This window comes from Ranitomeya imitator, chromosome 1 (assembly GCF_032444005.1).
Source record: "Ranitomeya imitator isolate aRanImi1 chromosome 1, aRanImi1.pri, whole genome shotgun sequence".
NCBI classification, from domain to species: domain Eukaryota; kingdom Metazoa; phylum Chordata; class Amphibia; order Anura; family Dendrobatidae; genus Ranitomeya; species Ranitomeya imitator.
Genome location: NC_091282.1, coordinates 245,364,170 through 245,388,230, shown reverse-complemented (window position 1 = coordinate 245,388,230; position 24,061 = coordinate 245,364,170). Strand labels below are relative to the sequence as shown.

Here is a 24,061-nt window from a genome sequence, read left to right as displayed (position 1 = left end):
TTTTTGCAAAACAAGTTGTACTTTTGAACGACATCATTGGTTTTAGCATGTCGTGTACTAGAAAACGGGAAAAAAATTCCAAGTGCGGTGAAATTGCAAAAAAAGTGTAGTCCCACACTTGTTTTTTGTTTGGCTTTTTTGCTAGGTTCACTAAATGCTAAAACTGACCTGCCGTTATGATTCTCCAGGTCATTACAAGTTCATAGACACCTAACATGACTAGGTTATTTTTTATCTAAGTGGTGGAAAAAAAATCCAAACTTTGCAACCAAAAAAAAAAACAAACAAAAATTGCGCCATTTTCCGATACCCGTAGCGTCTCCATTTTGCATGATCTGGGGTCTGTTGAGGGCTTATTTTTTGCGTGCCGAGCTGGCATTTTTAATACCATTTTGGTGCAGACACATTCTTTTGATCGCCCGTTACTGCATTTTAATGCAATGTCGCGGCGACCAAAAAAACTTAATTCTGGCGTTTCTAATTTATTTCTCGCTAAGCCGTTTAGCGATCAGGTTAATGCTTTTTTTATTGATAGATCGGGTCATTCTGAATGCGGCGATACCAAATATGTGTAGGTTTGATTTTTTTTATTGATTTATTTTGAATGGGGCGAAAGGGGGGTGATTTAAACTTTTATATTTTTTTTTATTTTTTTCAACTTTTGCCATGCTTCAATAGCCTCCATAGGAGGCTTGAAGCTGGCACAACTCGATCACCTCTGCTACATAGTAGCGATCATCAGATCGCTGCTATGCAGCTGAAATGCAGGTGTGCTATGAGCACCGACCACAGGGTGGCGCTCACAGCTACCGGGGATCAGTAAGCATAGAGGTCTCAAGGACCTCTATGGTTATTATACAGAAGCATCGCCGACCTCCGATCATGAGACGGGGGTCAGCGATGCGCTTATTTCCGGCCGCCCGGACGGAAGCGCCGGTTAAATGCCGCTGTCAGCGATTGACAGTGGCATTTAACTAGTTAATAGCGGCGGGTGAATCGCGATTTCACCCACCGCTATTGTGGGCACATGTCAGCTGTTCAAAACAGCTGACATGTCCCGGCTTTGATGCGGGCTCACTGCTGGTGCCCGCATCAAAGCGGGGGTTCTGACCTCGGACGTACCATCCGAGGTCAGAAAGGGGATAAAAAATCATAACCCCTTACGAAGTGCTCAGTGCACACCAAATTTGCTAGTGTGAATATGGCCTACCACTTTAGAGAGATTTCACAATATAACCAGACTGTTTTAAATTTTAATACCAATACTGTTACAAAGTATTAATGACTCAACTATGAACGGCTCATCGTTCGTCCAGCGGCTATCTCTCCTTGTACATTTTTTACCTATGTTCTCAGTGCTGGATAAAACAATACATTAACAAAGATCTTATTTTATTCATGTCTTATCACAATATATAAACATGGAAAAACAGTAATGCACATGATAGCAACTTCAAAACACAAAGTTATTTAAAGAGGGAGTTAGAGGAGAATGAAGAAACAGATCAGATCTTGCTAAATCTTCTTATTTTTAATCTCCAAATCAGCAGTGCATTCTCTAGTCTAAATCCAGACTCTGACTTTTGGCTTAATACATCCTTATTCTTGCAATTGCAGAACCTAAACTCCATCTATAGTGTTTTTACGCCCGGGGCGTTTTCTACTCCAGGATGTAATAGCAGACTTGCAGCTGGGCTGTGAGCGATCAGACTGTTCACATCATTCATCTAGCTTCCTGCTGAGGCGGCAGAAAGCTCTGTGAATAGTGTGCTCCCACCATTACTCCTCCTGTTCCCACTCCAGACTTCTAAACCTGAGTAAGATATGGTCAGGTCCGTAATAAGCTAAAGGTTATGGATTGAGTTGTTTTTTTGCCTGAACCACCACCATGCTTACCGAGATGGTGGGTAGTGAATGCAGATCAGCTCCCATCTTAGAGAATAGCCGTGGTGCACAGCTTAGAACAATGTGTACATCTGGCTACTGAAAGAGCTGATCAGTGGGGGTGTCTGACCTTCACCAATCTGATATTGATGACTTATTTTCTGTACAGGTTATACCCACCATAAGGCTATGTGCACACATTCAGGATTTCTTGCAGAAAATTCCTGAGAATTCCGGACATTTTCTGCAAGAAATCCGCAAGAAAACCGCATGCGTTTTTGCCGCGGTTTTGACGCTTTTTTGCCGCGGTTTTTTCCGGACACTTCCCAATGCATTTTGGAGTGGGAAATCCGCAAAAAAAACGGAAAATTAATGAACATGCTGCGTTTTTTGCCACGATGCGTTTTTTTCACGGAAAAAAACGCATCATGTGCACAAAACATGCGGAATTCATTCTAAATGATGGGATGCTTATTGTATGCGTTTTTTTTGCGGTTTTATAGCGTTTTTATCGGGGAAAAACCGCGAAAAAACTGCAACGTGTGCACACAGCCTAAACCTTAGATGGTAGTTGGCAGAACAATACATTGGCTCATCATTTGTCCGGCGGCTATCTCTCCATTATACATGAGCGCCCACTCTGTTAAGTGTTCCTGTGATCTCTATGACAAAGCCCCTGCCAGGTATCTGTGGCAGGGGCTTATGTCAGCTACAACAAAAGGTCTGACAGTCTGAACTCATCTGCCTGTGGCTCCAATACACATTAGGCTGTTGGTCAAATCTATCGATATCGGACAACATTATTTTTATGTGTAAATGTTATGAATAAATAATAATAAATGTAAAAGTAGATATAAGACATTCAAACTAACTGATCATTAAAGGGAACCTGTCACCCCGAAAATCGCAGGTGAGGTAAGCCCACCGGCATCAGGGGCTTATCTGCAGTGCGCAGGCGCCGGGCGTCTCTGACCTTTCCGGCGCCTGCACACTGCAGTACTTTGCTCTGCCCTCAACAGGGCAGACAAAGTACGCCTGCGCCGGAGCCGTGGCTGAAGATCAGAAGAGGACGTCATGGAATGAAGATGGGAGGTGCCGCAGCGGACCGGAGACGCCCATCCGACCGGACCAGCAGCGGGACCGCCCCTGGGTGAGTATAATCTAACGTCTTTTTCTCCTTTTTCAGGTAACATCGGCGGCTTAGCTACAGCATTACAGAATGCTGTAGATAAGCCCCTGATGCCGGTGGGCTTACCTCACCTGCGATTTTCAGGGTGACAGGTTCCCTTTAATTATAATAATCATAATTCTTTCCTTCCACTTTTCATATGAAGTATGATGAATTGGAACCAAAGGATTGAGAGAAAGAAGGAAAGGCGAAAATGTTTTTTCCTTGTACCAGGGAGCATAACAAACACCAGGCATGGAGGGCAATTAGCAAGAATTATAAGAAATTGTTATAGTCACATCCTATAAGAAAAAGAAAATATTTTATGCGAGTTCATTGTCAAAGATCTCTGGGCCTTCACAATATAATCTACTGCAGAATGGTAGATGTCATCAATAGCAGCCAATCGCTTTCCAACTTTCACTTCCATTGGTAATAATTCTTGATGTGAATGTTTGCCCGGGCTCCAGGCTAAAAAATATAACTTAGGCACTTTTGGCTCCTAAATCTTAACATGTAGGAGCCAAATGATATTTTCTTAGTAACTAAATAAAACATTTATATTATTACATTTTAACTTAAGAAAATATTTACACTAGATTGTTGACTGTTCTAAATGAATGAGACGGTATACAGAAAGCTCCCGTCATAGTGGCAGTTATCGACAAGGTGTTTTCGACTACGCCATGTACTGTATGAGGCCACAATATGTGCCTGTTGTGCTTCTCGGAATGGAGCTTACCTTTAGCACAAATGTGTTAACATTGTCTGGCATCTCCAGGCGGGTGCATTTTCGGATGTCATGGATTGCAGAACAAGGAACCCGTAACTTTGGTTTGGAGCACTGCAGGGAAGATATAGATTTACTGTTTTTATTTAAAAATCAAAATAAATGCAAAATTATTATTTAAAAATGTATTTTGGTGTAAGAACTGTTGATATTTCTACACAAACCTAGAACATCTAATAATTAAGGTTAGGGTATCCATTAAGATCTGTTTGAGATTTCCATCGAGCTTTCCAATTGGCAGCAAATTGACAACAAAAATACCAGACACTGGAAGAAAACCTAAAGGACCTTGTTAGGCCATGTGCACATGTTCAGTATTTGGTGAGTTTTTTACCTCAGTATTTATAAGCCAAAACCAGGAGTGGAATAGTCAAAGTAAAAGTATAATAGAAACCCATGCACCACTTGTGTATTTTTCACCCACTTTTGGTTTTGGCTTACAAACACTGAGGTAACAAACTGATCAAATACACAAAGAATGAACTTGGCCTTGAAATCAATAGTTTTCAACAGTGTCATTTTGGATCTGATAACGGATCTGTCACAGTAGTCTTATGCTTTATCAATCACTTCACCAAATGGCTTCTACACTTTCTTCTGCTGACATTGCCATCGTCATCATGGGTGATTTAAATACCCCACCTGTCAGGAGCCTCCAAACTCTTGTCACTTGTTTTATCCTTTGGTATCCCATAAAAGTCCTATACAACCACTAATATAGATGCACGCACACTGGATCTCATCTTCACTCGCCTGTGTTCCCTATCTATCTTTATAACCTCACTTCTCCCCCTATCTGCCCACCCTCTACTCACATTCTCATCCTTGTTCTCTTCAACTGCCTCCCAAGTCCAGCTATTAGCACCCCCCCCAGCAGAAACCGTTAACACCTAGACATTCACACACACTCTGACTCTCTTCTACCAATCTCCACCATATCTTCATTCCCCGACACAGCCGCCATTTCCTGCACTGCCACACATGAATCAGTTATTGACTCAATTACCCATCTCGTGCATAACAGGATATGACAAGTGAATAGACAACCGTGGCTCAACAAACCCCCAGAAACTGGTATTCAACACTTAATTCCCTCCTCTGTCCACCACTGCCTCCAAACAAGATTAAACACATCAGAGAAAGCTTAAATGTTAACTACAAGAACTTTTCTACACAACAGACCGATGCCTATCACCCACAACCTTCTTTCTCACCATTACAGAACAAAAGCTTGCTCCAAATTACAATTCACCACTTCTGTGCTTGCCACTATCCTATCCCACCTCATTCACCATTCTTACCACCATACTTATCCCAGCCCTAACAAATCTTTTGAACTCATCATTAAACTCTGGTGTCTTCTTTTCCTCTTTCAAGAATGCAACCATCACATCCATCCTGAAAAAGCCATCCAATGGCTCAACCACTACATCCATCTATCACTACATATCACTACTCCCTTTTTGTCTCCTAGAAAAGCATGTCCACAAAGATCTTTCCTCCCACCTCTCATCCAACACACTATTTAAAAATCTACTTCCATCCCCACCAATCCACTGAGACTGCCCTAGCCAAAGTTATAAACGACTTACTGATTGCCAAAACCAACAGACAATATTCTATACTCCTTTTCCTAGGCCAATCCTCCTGCTATAGATCCTTCTTTCCTTGGCATCAAAGCTTGTGCCCTCTTCATGATATCCTCATACCTCACTAATCACATATTTTGCATCTCCCATTTGCCTCCTCATCCCACACTCTCTCTGTTGGTGTCCTTCAAAGATCTGTCTTGGGACCCATACTTGTCTCCATTTATACCTTTGGCCTGAGACAACTAGTAAAATCCAAGTACTACCTTTATGCTGATGACATTCAAATCTACCTCTCTAGCACAAGTGTCACCTCTCTGCTGTCCAAAATTCCAGAATGTTTATCAGCCATATCCTCCTTCTTCTCATCACACTTTCTAAAGCTTAAAGGGAACCTGTCACCCCCAAAATCGAAGGTGAGCTAAGCCCACAGGCATCAGGGGCTTATCTACAGCATTCTGTAATGCTGTAGATAAGCCCCCGATGTATCCTGAAAGATGAGAAAAAGAGGTTAGATTATACTCACCCAGGGGCGTTCCCCACTGCGGTCTAATCCGATGGGCGTCGCGGTCCGGTCCAGGGCCTCCCATCTTCTGCAGTACTTTGCTCTGCCCTCAACAGGGAAGACAAAGTACGCCTGCGCCGGAGCCACAGCGTGAAGACAAGAAGAGCCCGTCATCGTAAGAAGATGGGAGGCCCCGGACCGCGACACCCATCAGACCGGACCGCAGCGGGAACGCCCCTGGGTGAGTATAATATAACCTCTTTTTCTCATCTTTCAGGATACATCGGGGGCTTATCTACAACATTACAGAATGCCTGATGCCGGTGGGCTTAGCCCACCTTCGATTTTGGGGGTGACAGGTTCCCTTTAATGTGGACAAAACTGAACTCATCATCTGTTCTCCATCTCACTCAACCTCTCCACCAGACCAATCTATTACAGTAAATTGCAACACACATTCTCCTGCCTCACAAATTATTTATTTTAGTAAATAACAGTATTAACAATTCTATAAAAATTGTAACTACAAATTCTACATATTAAACAGTGCTTGTCTGTTTATATCTACACATATAATAACATTCATACACAAGTTTTATAGTCATTGGTTAAATTTATAAAAATAGAGAAAAAGGACCAGCACATCCAAGCAGGTGTGAACAGGTGCCAACCAAAAAATATATAACTTGAAAAACTATACGGTTGCACCATGAATTACCAATTCATGATGCAACCTTATCGTTTTTCAGGTTCAATTCACATACTCAAGGTTTTATCTTATTATACAGGCCTTTATAAGCTTTATTGCTTGTGTGAAGCTTAATGTAATGATGGCAATGTGCACAGGTGTAATGCATTGGTTGCCTTAACACATAAATTACAAAGCATACGATGGCGGACAACTCACTGTATGTATCTGTATACTTTGGTTTTACGCTGCAGGGGAAGAATAGGCAGAAGCTTCTCTTACAAAACACATTTTTGTCCTTATTAGGAAGTATGAACTCTTTTGATTAATATGACAAGAGTTGGATGAGAGAAACTCAATACAGACTTGGATATTGTCTTTATTAAGCAGGCAGTATAGTGACTTTTTACTAAATATATTTCTGAGAACAATGTGCTTCAGGAATTGATTAAACACACATTTTCCAGGCCACTTCGCCACACACACTCTATTAAATTCAATATCAATAGAAAAAAAAAGTTATAGCCTATACAACTGTAGCTCATCTGTCAGGGAAAGAGTGATTGATGGGGATAAATGTTGTTGCTACACTCCCTATACGGGCAGCAAAGATATGCATGACCCAAATGGAAGGTTGTCTATGCAAAGCATTGATAGAAAAGAGAACCATCTCCGTGGTGCATACTCACAAGCATGCTTCAAACGGATGATGGACCATGAAAGTGGCATTTTCTCTTTTTTTGCCATCACGTGCTGTCACTAATCCCCACTCCGTGGTGTCACTTATTCGTCATGTGTCCGCTCCCACACGTGACTTGGGGTTGTGCCTGCAAGGGTTAATCTATCTCCCCTCTCTCAGTCCAGCATTCAACCTCTGTCCTTTGCCATAATGGGAGCATAAATCACACACCGACGCAGGCCACACACCCGCTCATACACGCTGCCACCACTCATCGAATACACGGGCGATGAGTCTCGGAACTAACAATACTAATAAAAATATGTCTATCACTCATAAGGCTCACACACCTTAGGCTATGGATGCTTTTAGAACATTCAAGGTTCAACTTGTTAAAGTTTTATACTTTAATAACAAAAGGTTCAATGCTTACAATAAGAAAAAGGTATAAAAAGATGATAATAAAAACACATACAACTTATGCAAAACAGTGTCAAAATAAATAGGAGAAACCTACAGAAATTATCTAACTGGTAGTTGCTTTCTGCTCCCTGAGGGTAGGAAAATGTAGATTGGATCACACCAGCTTCTTAGGCTGCCCCCATCATGTGAACACAATTCTGTCTGCAGCCTAATTTATAACTTTGGTCTGAGGTCAGGTTTCTAGACCGGCCCCCCAGGTTAATATCATAATTGCGGTCTGTTTGATTGGGCACGGCCGCTCTACTAATGAATATATATTATTTTCCTCTGGAGACACTTGTGAGATGGTTCCCAGGAATAGCTAACCCTCAGGCCGCAATTAGCACCTCCCCTCCAAGCACTACGGGGTGTCAAGTGTTCCTTTCTTCTTGGCCTTAGCTAGACCTCCTGGTGAGATATGGAGACACAAATTCTACTAGTCCCAAGGAAGTACCTATTAACACCTAGGTGCGACTTGCCTTCAGGACAGATGTTACATTATCACTAGTCACACATATAACCCTAGACATATGTCACTACACACATATAGATATATATATACACATATTTCACCACACGTGCATAATAAAATACCATGGTTAAGCATTATTAGTCTCTCTGACCTCATGATTCTTAAGCTGCTCATATATGATCTGTTATCCGCAGAGCCAATAATTCTTGGGTGGCATCTGCTCACAGTCTAACGACTGGTTGATGGTAAATTCTATCTGCAATTTAGTTCCTGGGAATAAAGCCTACCCCGAAAATAAGTCCTATGATTTTGTAGGATTTTAGCAGTATGCTTTTGAAATATAAGCCCTACTCCAAAAATAACTACTAGCTACAATCAGAGCCAATGTTAGAATGGGAGGGAGGAAGAAACCGGGCAATTTCCCAGGGCCCTCACAATCTTAGGCCCCCCCAGTGTTTCTATTCCGAGGTTAAGACTGCTTAACCCCTTCATGACCGGGGGATTTTTCGTTTTTCCGTGTTCGTTTTTCGCTCCCCTCCTTCCCAGAGCCATAACTTTTTTATTTTTCCGTCAATTTGGCCATGTGAGGGCTTATTTTTTGCGGGACGAGTTGTACTTTTGAACGACATCATTGGTTTTAGCATGTCATGTACTAGAAAACGGGAAAAAAATTCCAAGTGCGGTGAAATTGCAAAAAAAAGTGCAATCCCACATTGGTTTTTTGTTTGGCTTTTTTGCTAGGTTCACTAAATGCTAAAAATGACCTGCCATTATGATTCTCCAGGTCAGTACGAGTTCATAGACACCTAACATGACTAGGTTATTTTTTATCTAAGTGGTGAAAAAAAATTCCAAACTTTGCTAAAAAAAAAAAAAAAAATTGCGCCATTTTCCGATACTCATAGCGTCTACATTTTTCATGATCTGGGGTCGGTTGAGGGCTTATTTTTTGCGTGCCGAGATGACGTTTTTAATGATAGCATTTCGGTGCAGATACGTTCTTTTGATCGCCCGTTATTGCATTTTAATGCAATGTCGCGGCGGCCAAAAAAACGTAATTCTGGTGTTTCGAATTTTTTTCCCGCTACGCTGTTTAGCGATCAGGTTAATACTTTTTTTTAATTGATAGATCGGGCGATTCTGAGCGCGGCGATACCAAATATGCGTAGATTTGATATTTTTTTTATTGATTTATTTTGATTGGGGCGAAAGGGGGGTGATTTAAACTTTTATGTTTTTTTTTATTTTTTTCACATTTTTTTTAAACTTTTTTTTTTTACTTTTGCCATGCTTCAATAGCCTCCATGGGAGGCTAGAAGCAGGCACAGCACGATCGCCTCTGCTACATAGCAGCGATCTGCTGATCGCTGCTATGTAGCAGAAATGGAGGTGTGCTGTGAGCGCCGACCACAGGGTGGCGCTCACAGCCACCGGAGATCAGTAACCATAGAGGTCTCTGGGACCTCTATGGTTACAATATACAAGCATCGCCGACCCCCGATCATGTGACGGGGGTCGGCGATGACGTCATTTCCGGCTACCCGGCCGGAAGCGGTAGTTAAATGCCGCTGTCTGCGTTTGACAGCGGCATTTAACTAGTTAATAGGTGCGGGCAGATCGCGATTCTGCCAGCGCCTATTACGGGCACTTGTCAGCTGTTCAAAACAGCTGACATGTCCCGGCTTTGATGCGGGCTCACCGCGGAGCCCTGCATCAAAGCAGGGGAGCCGGCATCGGACGGTATAGTACGTCCGATGCCGGTAAGGGGTTAAGGACCTTTGGTGACATCACAGTCATGCGACCTTGATGTCACCAAAGGTTCTTTAACTGCGGGAGTCTAGAGGAACCGAAGAAGAGACAATATGTCCAGTGTCTGTGAATATACAGGTGTATGTATGTGCACTGTGTGGGAATATACATGTGTATGTGCAGTGTGTATATAAATGTGCAAGTGTAGTGTGTGTGTATATATATGTGTATATGCAGTAGTGCAGTATGTACATATATATGAGCATGTGTGTGTGCGTGTGCGTGTGTGTGTATGGCTTAAGAAAAACAAAATTAAGATTTTGGAGTAGCCTAGTCAAAGTCCTGACCTTAATCTAATTGACATGCTGAGGCATGACCTTAATGCTGTGTGCACACAGTGCTTTTTTGGGGTGTTTATTATGCACAGAATTGGGCCAAAAGCGTTAGTGAATCCTTATGCCAGCTAACTCGATGAGAATCCTGAAGTGCTGTGCACATGATCAGTAATTTTCCTTTGAGTATTTGCAGTGTGTTTTATTCTGCAGTATGTCAATTCTTTGAGCGTATTTTTAGTGTTTTTCACCCATTGACTTCAATTGACTCAGTTTAATCCACAGCAAAAATGTAGATATAAAAATATTTGTAGAGTTTTTGCTTGCATTTTTATTGACTTCCTATGATGTTTCCCACTCGTCATCTGTGTGTCAGCGCGAGAAACACCGGCAGTTCTGAGCGGCGGTAACGTTACTGTCGGTAAGATCGTTACCATCAGTCAGAGCGCTGCAGGCTCACGCTGTCAGATTTCAGCATGACCACGAAGTGGTGACTGAGACCCGAGGTAAAAAGCTTACCGCAGGTCAGCAGGCATGGGCTGATAAGAGACTACTTCTCCCATAAGCCGATACCTGCAGTCACTGAAAACAGTGATAGCAGGAACGCTGATGGGAGAAGTAGTCTGTCCTCAGCAGGCACCTGTGCTCGAAGATAAAAAGAAAAATAAAACATGTAAAATAGTTAAATACATATTCAAATGAAAATAAAATATACTCCCCTAACACCAAATCCCCGATGCCCTTGTCTTCTATAAAAAAATGTAAAATAAAAAAACAACATATACTCACCTTATCACCAATCCCGATGCCCATGTCCCCTGTAAACAATCAAAAATAATAAACCACCATATACTCTCCTACCTGCCGTAGTCCACGTAAACTAGAGTGTTCCACGGCGATCTCACTTGTAGAACAGTTATACTGGGAGCACCACTGATGTGTGAGACCTCTCTCATGACAGCTCAGCACTATACATAGGAGGACCCTACATCAATTATTTTCTGGTGTCCCCATGTAAACTAGCCAGTAAAGGCTAAGAAAACAGCTGTGAGCTGATATTAATAGCCTGGGAACTTTTATGGCTATTGGCTCCTTCACTGAATACTAACATCAGATGTCAGCTGGGATTTGACTTGGCCATTCTAAGACCTGGATACGTTTATTTGTGAACCATTCCATTGTAGATTTTGCTTTATGTTTGGGATCATTGTCTTGTTGGAAGACAAATCTTCGTCCCAGTCTCAGGTCTTTTGCAGACTCCAACAGGTTTTCTTCAAGAATGGTCCTGTATTTGGCTCCATCAATCTTTCCGTCAATTTTAACCATCTTCCCTGTCCCTGCTGTAGAAAAGCAGGCCCAAACCATGATGCTGCCACCAGGCTTGACAGTGGGGATGGTGTGTTCATATCGTTTGGCATTGTTGCCAAAAAGTTCAATTTTGGTTTCATCTGACCAGAGCACATTCTTCCACATGTTTGGGCTGTCTCCCAGGTGGCTTGTTGCAAACTTTAAACAAAACTTTTTAAGGATATCTTTGAGAAATGGCTTTCTTCTTGCCACTCTTCCATAAAGGCCAGATTTGTGCAGTGTACGACTGATTGTTGTCCTATGGAAAGACTGTCCCACCTCAGCTGTAGATCTCTGCAGTTCATCCAGAGTGATCATGGGCCTCTTGGCTGTATCTCTGATCAGTCTTCTCCTTCTTTCTTTCACCCAGGATAGAAAGTATTGATAGCTGGGTATTCCATCATACAAGACTGCTACCTGACCTTCATATCCCCTGATGAGTTCCTTTTCCCGGAATGTAACGCGTAGGGAGGTGGTCCTGAATAAGAAATGGTCTATGGAGTGTTATACCGAATTTCTGAATCTCCTAAATGACTGAGTAGTGGAGTGCATCCTTTGTATGGCTTCTTCAGGAACGGGTGAGATTGTTCCATACTTTATGGTGCATTTTTTTGTGTTAGTGACTTTTGCAGATGCAGTGAGAATTGATGATACTGTTTTGATGTCACATTTCTGAGCAAAAGCACACAGGTACAAATAGCAGCATTATTATATACCCTCCTTCAGCCGTTTTTTGGAGCTTTGGGTAAGGACATGCTAGCAGGAGAAGCAGTTGTAAATTTGAGTATTTTTCTGCTTTAAGTACCGTTTCTCTGTGATTTACTTGGATAACTGTTTGACCAACTGTTGGTATTATACATGTTTGTCTGTGTGTATTGGGTTATGTCATTTTTAACTAGTATATCAAATGTTATGTTTTAGGTCCCTTTATTGTGCTATTTACATTCTCCTTCTTTGAGATGAAAGTTTAGAGGGACAGCCGGGTCTTGGTAGATTTGCAGTGGTATGATACTCCTTCAATTTCAATATGATCGCTTGCACAGTGCTCCTTGGGATGTTTAAAGTTTTGGAAATCATTTTATATCCAAATCTGGCTTTAAACTTCTCCACAAGAGTATCACGGACCTGCCTGTTGTGTTCCTTGGTCTTCATGATGCTCTCTGTGCTTCAAACAGAACCCCGAGACTATCACAGAGCAGGTGCATTTATACGGAGACGTGATTACACACAGGTGGATTATATTTATCATCATTAGGCATTTAGGACAACATTGGATCATTCAGAGATCCACAATGAACTTCTGTAGTGAGTTTGCTGCACTGAAAGTAAAGGGGCCGGAATAATATTGCACGCCCCACTTTTCAGTTTTTGAATTTCCACAAAAATTTAAAATAACCAATAAATTTCATTTAACTTCACAATTGTGTTCCACTTGTTGTTGATTCTTTACCAAAAATTTACATTTGGTACCTTTATGCTTGAAGAATGATATGTGGGAAAAGGTTAAAAAGTTCCAGGGGGCCGAATACTTTCGCAAGGCACTGTATATATGCTGGTGACAATGTATGTGTTTATATAGCTATATTCCTATACCAAGTGTGATTCCCCTAGTGGACAGACCTCTCACATTTTCAGGGTCGGTCTTCAAGCAAAGCCTAGAGGAGAACCGAACACATCACTGGCCATAGAAATAGAATAAAACCTTTTTATCACAAACGAGAACATATTAAAATAATTAACAACATTATGTAACCCCTTGTTGCCACAGCGACTTCATCGACCCTACCAGCCCCTTACATTATTTTGGGGGAAACATTTTAGTATTAGAACTGAAAGTCACTCAGCCACACCTACATTTGTTTCAGTAAATCAATCATGTTATCAAGGGAATTAGTGGTAGAGCATTTTTAGGTACCTCTACATCAGAGGCTCAAAAGCAGGGTTCCCCAACCTGTGGCTCAGGAGCCACATGTGCCTCATGGGCCCAACATGTGTGGCTCACAGCTGTCTTTCAGCTTGCTGTAATACCACCAGATCTAATAAAAAGTTATGAAGAGCAGGTTTCCAGATGGTGACTTATGTGAATAGCCCTGCACAGAGGAACAGATCTGGATGAACACTGGCAAAATGGTTGAAACAAAAATTTAATATCGTAAACTGGAGATAGGATGATGCTGCCAGTAAGGCCGGGATCACACACAGCGAGATACGGCCGAGTCTCGCAGGTTAAAACCAAGCTCTGGCACCGGCACTCTAGAGCGGAGCGTGCGGCCGCATAGCAACACATGGAGCCGCACGCTCCGCTCCGGAGTGCCGGTGCGAGAGCTTGTTTTTAACCTGCTAGACTCAGCCGTATATCGCTGTAGTGTGACTCCGGCCCAAGATGGTTGCTTGAAGCTGGATGTGGTGGTAGATCTAGAAGGTAGAATACCAAATAGGGGTGTCACAGGGTCCTTCTCCGGTATCACACAATCAACAGAGCTAGAGTATAGTAAACAATTCCAAGACCTTTATTTAGGCAAAAATACAAAAGATCCATATGTAATCCACCACACAAAGGATAAAATAGTCCAGAAGCCGAATGCAGTTCAGTAACAGGATAAAAGTCCAACAATCCAGCAGACAGAGGATAGCATAGTCCATATGCTCTTCTTTCTTTCGGAGATGCTGTGAACACATCATCATTCCACACAGGACTGACTGTGTCACACCTCACTGATATTTTAAGTCTCCCTCCTCATTCACAGGTCGGGATGGGGGGGGGAGGTCACAGGGGCTCATTATTTCAAAAAGCTAGGTCAACATGTCATTAGCATATTAGCAAAAAAATACAGTCCAGTGTGGGGGCTGATATCAGATGGCAGCAACAGCCATTCATCAATTAGCAAATAACTACTTTTCCAAGAGAACACCATGAAAATAAGTAAAATAGAAATATACACAAAAATTATACCCACATAGTGTGATATGCTATCACAAGGGGTATGGTGGGAACACCTGGATGTAAGTATACTGCCTCAGTGGGATTTCTATGGGGACGTGTTAGCTGATATTATACCATTAATGGGGCTCTGGGTGTCACTAATGTGGGGGGCGAGGGGAGCGGGATCTGGATGTCACTATTCAGTGGGCTCTGGGGGGGACTACAAATCCTCTATCAGAGCTTAATGTGGCTCTCAAGGTAAGAGAAGTCAGGGAGCACTGCTCTAGAGCAAAGGCAAGCACAATAAGCTTGCAATGATCATGACTGGTGTTATGAACTGTAATCACAAAGCATTGCCACATCCATACTGCGGCCAATAACAACAGAGTCTAAAAGACCCAAAAGAAAGTAATATATAGGTATCCGGTTCTGAGTTTATTTTTATCACAAAAGAAAAAGTTTGAACCAGTATAGTTAGGCATGATAGAAACTAGGAACCAGCACTACATGACATTTTTGCAGAGGGATTTCTCTGAAGATACCAACATATAGTAGGAAGATCAGCAGCAAAATAAGGCAAAGGAGTTTTTGATAAAGTCATTATACTAAGAGAGGGGAATGCGCTCACTATTTTTATTTTCCATCCAGTAATATTATCATAGCAAAATTAGAAAAAAAATATTTTAGATTTTGAGTTCCATTACTTGGTCTTAGCCTTAGTCCACTCTCTGTGTGAGCTCCTAACACCTATTATACCAAGCGTCCGGTACAGATGCACATATTAAACCTGCCTCATCCTTTCCACAGGAAACTTCTGCTGTGTCCAGAAAATTCTGGCCTACGCAACCTGTGTGTGTTTTTCACATAAACCAGATCTTCAGTCCAATATGTGTGTTAAACTAGAAGCAGAATTCTGATTCTTAAACCATGAACAGTCCCTACGGGTTGTTAACGCTTCCATAGCTGGAAAGCTCTGTAACTTTTTGCTGGCACTCAGTGACTTACTGCATCTACATGGGTCTCCTCTTAGATTAAAAATGTCTCTACCAACCCCTAAGCTAATGTTTCCAATTAATAGAATGAAACGGATATGTTCCGCTATCACTCCCACTGTGGGAATTGCCGTCTCCTTACAGGAAAACACTGGAACACTGGAGTAGAATTGTGACTTTATGTTTTTAACCTATTATTGCTCAATAGAAAAAAAAAACACAAAAAGCATGCAAGTCTAAATGTACTAAAAATATAATTCATACATAAAATAAATTCAGGTCAGACTTTAAAAAAAAATAAAAAAAAAAATGAATCAGCTGTAAACCTCTGAAAACCCTAAACCCGGTTCACAATGGAGAACGTTAAAAGCACAGGAAAATACATACAAAATAATTTTTAAAAAGGTGGAAATGGAAATCAAATCAAAAACACCAAAAAGTATACAAAAAAAGGAGTAAATGCAATAAAGAATTATATATTTCTATTGATAGAATGGTCACATTTTATGATGTAAAATTTATAGGAGACTCCTAGTTATTGGGTGTAGAGGTCTGTAGAGGGCTTAGGCTGAATGCGTACCCCCATTGTGACATATGCACCTTTTTAATAGATCCGTATGCTATAAGTGGCATACTTTGCAAAGGGCAGGCCCTCTAACAACTAAAAAGAGTTCTATTTTACTAGTCATCTATCTTGGATCTCAAACCACCCCGTTACCCCAATATATCTCTACTACAACATGCAATCATCTACAGTGGTTGTCCTGCTTAAAAAGAAATGCCGAACTGCAAACTGCCAAATTGTGAGAGGATACGCCTGTATCCCCTATGAAGGTGTGAAATTTGTATAGTTATGATCATGTGCCGACTAGACTCCCCTCCATTTCTCAATGTTATCAATCCATATGGGAAATCCAGGGAATCAATCACACGTGGTCACTGCTCGCCAGTGAAATAGAATGACTGCAGACTTTTCTTTTTAGACTTGACAACCCCTTTTATTGGTAAATACTTGTCTCCACCATCTTTAGATTGTGTTGAAAAAAAATGCTTATAAAAATGTATTTCAATGTATGTATATTCAATAATGATTAGATTATAGAGCCTAATGTTAAATATAGAAGGTTTATTAAATATGGTCTTCCTTCTTGACAGCCTCTTAAGGTGAATTTACACTGTCCGATAATCCAGCAGATTCCAACGTTAACGACCTATCATTCACGGTCATTGTGTAATATGAATGGGTTGACTGACCAAATGATGTGTCTAAACATGCTTGTTCATCGTGCATGACATTGGTTTAGGGAAACGAAAAAAATTCTTGTTCATTTTTCAAAAATTGTGTAATATAAATGGAGCTTGTTCGCTCAATCAATGTTTTGATTTGACCATCAAAAATGAGCAGTGGAGATTCGAAACCTAAATAGGTATGGCTTTTAATGATTGGTTGATCATTTTCCGAGGCAATTGTGCAGTAGCCGTTGGCGCGATGGAAAGAGTACATATTCGTTATTATTGCTAATGTTACTGTTCTTATATATCTGCAAAATTGATTATTGAACATTTTACGGTTACTGTGATTGAATTTTCTTTGTACGGTATCAATGGGAATCTTTGTACAATATTTTATGTGTTCATGTACTCTGAATACGATAGTATGGGATGTGATCGTTGAACACGACCACATTTCACATTATCTGTGGGAAAGCAGTGCACAATGTCCGATGTTACAATGTATTGAATGCTACTCAACTATTTAATTCACGATTCTCGTCTGATATAAACATCCATCTAACATTGTTTCCTAGTCGTGCGTTATGACCACATCATTCATTGTTTAATCTATTATTTGCTCATGTAAATTAGCCCGTAGGCTAATGTTCAACATTTGCACTAGGAGATGGTAGACGTTTACAGGCCCAATTTCTGGCAAGTAGCGCCCATCTGACATATTTCTAGGCAGTATATATTGGTGTACCTTTTTCACTATATACAGTGTCTTGTGAAAGTATTCGGGTCCCTGGAACTTTTCAACCTTTTCCCACATATCATGCTTCAAACATAAAGATACCAAATGTTAATTTTTGGTGAAGAATCAACAACAAGTGGAACACATTTGTGAAGTTGAGTGAAATTTATTGGTTAATTTTAATTTTTTGTGGAAATTCAAAAACTAAAAAGTGGGGCGTGCAATATTATTCGGCCCCTTTTACTTAAATTACAGCGATTATAGCTGCAAATCTCTTGGGGTATGTCTCTTTCAGTTTTCTACATCGAGAAACTGAAATTCTTGCCCATTCTTCCTTGGCAAACAGTTCGAGCTCAGTGAGGTTTGATGGGGATCGTTTGTGAATAGAAGTTTTCAGCTCTTTCCACAGATTCTCAATTGGATAGAGGTCTGGACTTTGACTTGGCCATTCTAACACCTGTATACATTTATTTGTGAACCATTCCATTGTAGACTTTGCTTTATGTTTGGGATCATTGTCTTGTTGGAAGACAAATCTCCGTCCCAGTCTCAGGTCTTTTGCAGGTAGGTTTTCTTCAAGAATTGTCCTGTATTTGGCTTCCATCAATTTTAACAATCATCCCTGTCCCTGCTGAAGAAAATCAGGCCCAATCCATGATGCTGCCACCACCATGTTTGACAGTGGGGATGGTGTGTTCAGGGTGATGAGCTGTGTTGCCTTTATGCCAAACATATCATTTGGCATTGTTGCCAAAAAGTTCAATTTTGGTTTCATCTGACCAGAGCACCTTCTTCCACATGTTTGATGTGTGTCCCAGGTGGCTTGTTGCAAACTTTTAACAACCCTTTTTATGGATATCTTTGAGAAATGGCTTTCTTCTTGCCACTCTTCCATAAAGGCCAGATTTGTGCAGTGTAGGACTGATTGTTGTCCTATGGACAGACTCTCCCACCTCAGCTGTAGATCTTTACAGTTCATCCAGAGTGATCATGGGCCTCTTGGCTGCATCTCTGATCAGTCTTCTCGTTCTCTGAGATGAAAGTTTAGAGGGACGACTTGGGCTTGGTAGATTTGCAGTGGTATGATACTCTTTCCATTTCAATATGATCGCTTGCACAGTGCTCCTTGGGATGTTTAAAGTTTTGGAAATCATTTTCTATCCAAATCCGACTTTAAACGTCTCCACAACAGTATCACGGACCTGCCTGTTGTGTTCCTTGGTTTTCATGATGCTCTCTGTGCTTCAAACAGAACCCTGAGACTGTCACAGAGCAGGTGCATTTATACGGAGACTTGATTACACACAGGTGGATTATATTTATCATCATTAGGTATTTAGGACAACATTGGATTATTCAGAGATCCACAATGAACTTCTGGAGTGAGTTTGCTGCACTGAAAGTAAAGGGGCCGAATAATATTGCATACCCCACTTTTCAGTTTTTGAATTTCCACAAAAATGTAAAATAAACAATAAATTTCGTTCAACTTCATCATTGTGTTCCACTTGTTGTTGATTCTTCACCAAAAAATTACATTTGGTATCTTTATGTTTGAAGAATGATATCTGGGAAAAGGTTTAAAAGTTCCAGGGAGCCTAATACTTTCGCCAGGCACTGTAACAAAGCATAGTTAAGCTTTGGAATATAGAGGATCCTGCAAAAAAACAAAACAACATATACTGTACTGAAAAGAACAATGCAGTCTATAGGGACCTAAATCATATGCTTCCAATTTCATACAGAGTTTCATTCTGTCAAATTTTTGTAAAATTTAACGGAAATCAGTCTTGACAATCGGATGTTATAGTTCAGATTTATTCTAACATTAATACCACTGAAACTACCGTGCGTATGAGGGTTTAGATAACACAATTTCAGATTATTCGTTGTCACTTAGGGTACCGTCACACTATAACATTTCGATCGCTACGACGGTACGATTCGTGACGTTCCAGCGATATCGTTACGATATCGCTGTGTCTGACACGCAGCAGCGATCAGGGATCCTGCTGAGAATCGTACGTCGTAGCAGATCGTTTAGAACTTTCTTTCATCGCTGGATCTCCCGCTGTCATCGCTAGATCGGTGTGTGTGACACCGATCTAGCGATCTAGCGATGCGATCCAGCGATGCGTTCGCTTGTAACCAGGGTAAACATCGGGTAACTAAGCGCAGGACCGCGCTTAGTTACCCGATGTTTACCCTGGTTACAAGCGTTAAACTAAAAAAAAAAAAACAGCACATACTTACATTCTGGTGTCCGTCAGGTCCCTTGCCGTCTCTGCTTCCCGCACTGTGACTGCCGGCCGTAAAGTGAAAGCAGAGCACAGCGGCTGTGCTTTCACTTTCACTTTACGGCCGGCAGTCACTGAGTGCGGGAACCAGACTGCAAGGGACCTGACAGACACCAGAATGTAAGTATGTGCTGTTTGTTTTTTTTTAGTTTAACGCTTGTAACCAGGGTAAACATCGGGTAACTAAGCGCGGTCCTGCGCTTAGTTACCCGATGTTTACCCTGGTTACCCAGGGACCTCGGCATCATTGGTCGCTGGAGAGCTGTCTGTGTGACAGCTCCCCAGCGACCACACTACGATTTACCTACGATCACGGCCAGGTCATATCGCTGGTCGTGATCGTAGCTAAATCGTATAGTGTGACGGTACCCTTATCCACAAGGAATAAACAACCGAGCGACATATCTCTATCTACACTTTCTCTCCGCTTAAAGCTCAGTCTTTTTTTTTTTATAGATAATGTAGACTGCATCATAGGATCTTTCAATGATTAAAACAGAATGTGTGTAAATATGGCAGAACTCAAGCAAATGAGAAATACATCTTTCCTGAAAGAAAAAATGATAATCTGTAAACCAGACACAACATTTGCTATTGTAATTCATGGATTTCTCCCAAGGTTTCAATAATCTTTAAAAGTGCTTTACATCACTGGTACATATTTGCAAAAACAGATCCTGGCCTCAGAATAATGGAATTCAAACATTTGATAAGTCATTTTAAAGAACAATGGTCAAATCTTCAAACCACAGGGCAAGCATGAATAAGATTCCTTTATTTTCAACCCCTTAATGACCGCCAATACGCCTTTTAACTGACCTGACATATAAGAGAATAGCCTCCCCATACAGATGACAATCCAGCATCTGTTGGTTGTGCACTATAGCTGACAACTTGCTGTATCAGCCATGATCAGTATTTGCACCTTCTAAATCTGTTTAACCCCTTAGATGCTGCTGTCAATAGTGACTACATCATTATAAATGGTTAACAGAGTGTGGGGGCTTCTTCTTTATCCCAATTGGTGCCCTCACATCATGATTTTGTTGTCCTGATGTTTGCGATGGCAATTCATGACCAAATAGCGGCCTTAGAGTCTGATGGCTGCTGTAGTCTGTTTAGAAGTTAGCAACATTTAGGTGGTAAAAAAACACATTTTCATTTCTGTCATGTCACTTTGCATTAATTCCTGTAAAGCACCTGATGGGTTAATAAACTACCTGACAGCAGTTTTCAATATGTTTAGGGGTGCTGTTTTTAAAATGGTATCACGTTTGGGGGTTTCCCAATATATGGGACCCCTAAAGTCACTTCAAACATGGATAAGTCCCTAAAAAAATAAATGTGGTAAATTTCTTTGAAAAAATGAAAAATTGCTGCTACATTTTTAAACCTCCTAAAATGCTAACAAAATAAAATAACATTTTACAAATGGTGCTGATGTAAAGCCAACATGTGGGAAATGTTATTTATTAATGGTTTGCTGTTGTATGACTATCTGGATTAAAGGGATAATCATTAAAATTTAGAAAATTGCTAATTTTTTAACATTTTTCTCAAAATTTTTTATATTTTTTATGAATAAACACAAAAAATGTTGAACTAAATTTACCATTATCATAAAGTATAATGTGTCACGAAAAAACAATCTCAAAATCACTGGGATTTGTTGAAGCGTTGCAGAGTTATTACCACATAAAGTGACACTGGTCAGATTTCAAAAATTTGGCTCGGTCACTAAGGGGTTAAACCAAGAATCACATCTACTGTAAACAAGTTGTCCACTACTTGGACTACAGTCTCATTTATATATCAATTCAAATGCTGACTTCTCAGTAAGGAATTAATGAACTGGCTATGTACTGTAAAGGTATTCCCGGACTGCTTTTTGAAATATTGACATGCATTTATAAAGTTTGGGGAGTGAAATTCAACTGACGGATTCCATTTAAGGCTTCCTGACTGTCCTCCAATAGATGATGTTGTGGAACAAAAGGATCCTGTATGTCCGATTACAGACTGCTAATCCTTTTGTCCTCTAAGAGATAAGCTAATGTCATAGAAGTCTGGCAGCGGCTCTTTCATAGAGAATAAACGAGTGCTCAGCAGAGAAAATGCTCCTTTGTATGGAACAGTTGGGCGAGGTAGCTGTTGCTATCGGCTGAACCATCTTTTGGCCAACAGCTATTTAAAGTGTATGGGGATCTTTAAAGAGGTTGTCTGGCCTTAAGGTACCTTCACACTGAACGATATCGCTAGCGATCCGTGACGTTGCAGCATCCTGGCTAGCGATATCGTTGAGTTTGACATGCAGCAGCGATCAGGATCCTGCTGTGCCATCGTTGGTCGGCGCAGAAAGTCCAGAACTTTATTTCGTCGCTGGACTCCCGCAGACATCACTGAATCGGCGTGTGTGACGCCGATTCAGCGATGTCTTCACTGGTAACCAGGGTAAACATCGGGTTACTAAGTGCAGGGCCGCGCTTAGTAACCCGATGTTTACCCTGGTTACCAGCGTAAACGTAAAAAAACCCAAACACTACACTTACATTCCGGTGTCTGTCCCCCGGCGCTGTGCTTCTCTGCACTGACTGTGAGCGCCAGCCGGAAAGCACAGCGGTGACGTCACCGCTGTGCTCTGCTTTCCGGCCGGCACTTACAGCCAGAGCAGAGAAGCACAGTGCCGGGGGATAGACACCGGAATGTAAGTATGTAGTGTTTGGTTTTTTTTACGTTTACGCTGGTAACCAGGGTAAACATTGGGTTACTAAGCGCGGCCCTGCACTTAGTAACCCGATGTTTACCCTGGTTACCAAGGGACTTCGCATAGTTGGTCGCTGGAGAACTGTCTGTGTGACAGCTCTCCAGTGACCACACAGCGACGCTGCAGCGATCGGCATCGTTGTCTAGATCGCTGCAGCGTTGCTAAATGTGACGGTACCTTTAGTCTACAAGTCTGCTGTACTTTATGTGATTGCAGACTTTTAAATCCTCATATCACAAGAACTGCGTGCAGTGAGCTTTCTCCAATGCCAGTGCCAGAAGCGGGAGGTCAAGCAATTTACATACTTCTGACCACATTTTGACTGGACATGTCAGGTCTCGTTCAATAAACGTGAAATGAGCGAGGCTGCACCCATCTAGTCGGTAACTGACCGCACATGTATGAAAATCATATACTTGCAGTCACACGCCCTCTGCTGCTGGCGCCAGCAAATCCTCACTGAGCACAGTGCACACAATTCTTGTCGTGGAGTGACTGCAGACTTGCTAATTAATGCCGAAAAACCCCTTTAAATTCTTGTAAGATTGGCACAGCACCGGACACATTATTATTCATTTATACTGTCCTATTCCCAAACAAATATGAAATATAGGTGATATTTTAATCTCAAGGACGTTACATAAAACATAAACTGAGTTAGTGTGTAGAATCACAGAATTGTGACGCCCACCAGGGCCATGGGGTACTCGGAACCGGTTCGGACAGTTCTTTGGGGAAGTCACAGGGCCGTGACCCGAATCTGTGGCCCTGGGCGTGCAATAAAAAAATGATGCAAGGGGAAAAGTTTATAGGGGATTAAGTCATGACGCCATCCGTGGTGTTCGGCAATCGATGGCCGACGCTGCGATTCGACGATGCGATTCAGATGCACTGGGGCGGTTGGTTATGCAGCAGAGATGTTATAGCTCTCCAGGAGTAGAGCGGGCCCCAGGGCAGATCTACTATATAATTGTCTAAGGGTCACTTCCGTCTTTCTGTCTGTCACAGATATTCATTGGTCGCGGCCTCTGTCTGTCATAGAATCCAAGTCGCTGATTGGTCTCGCCAGCTGCCTGTCATGGCTGCCGCGACCAATCAGCGACGGCCAGTCCGATTAGTCCCTCCTCTGCAGTCAGCGCCCGCTCCATACTCCCCGCAGTCACCGCTCACACAGGGTTAATGCCAGCGGTAACGGACCGCGTTATGCCGTGGGTAACTCACTCCATTACCGCCGCTATTAACCCTGTGTGACCAAGTTTTTACTATTGATGCTGCCTATGCAGCGTCAATAGTAAAAACATCTAATGTTAAAAATAATAAAAAAAAAATAAAAAATCATTATATACTCACCTTTCGCGACGCTCCGATGACCGCTCCATGCAAGCAGCAGGTTCCAGTGCCAACGATGGTATGGGAGAAGGACCTGCCATGACGTCACGGTCATGTGACAG

At 41.6% G+C, this 24,061-nt stretch overlaps 1 protein-coding gene across 2 annotated transcripts in view; it reads right to left on the bottom strand.

Annotated features, from left to right (window-relative positions):
• SH2B3 (SH2B adaptor protein 3) overlaps positions 1-24,061 on the bottom strand; it is a 247,833-nt gene that overhangs the window by 54,486 nt on the left and 169,286 nt on the right. For both annotated transcript variants that reach the window (XM_069754906.1, XM_069754900.1), the window contains exon 4: positions 3,795-3,896. In XM_069754906.1, coding sequence (XP_069611007.1) covers positions 3,795-3,896 — 102 coding nt within the window. The remainder of the gene's footprint in view (positions 1-3,794; positions 3,897-24,061) is intronic.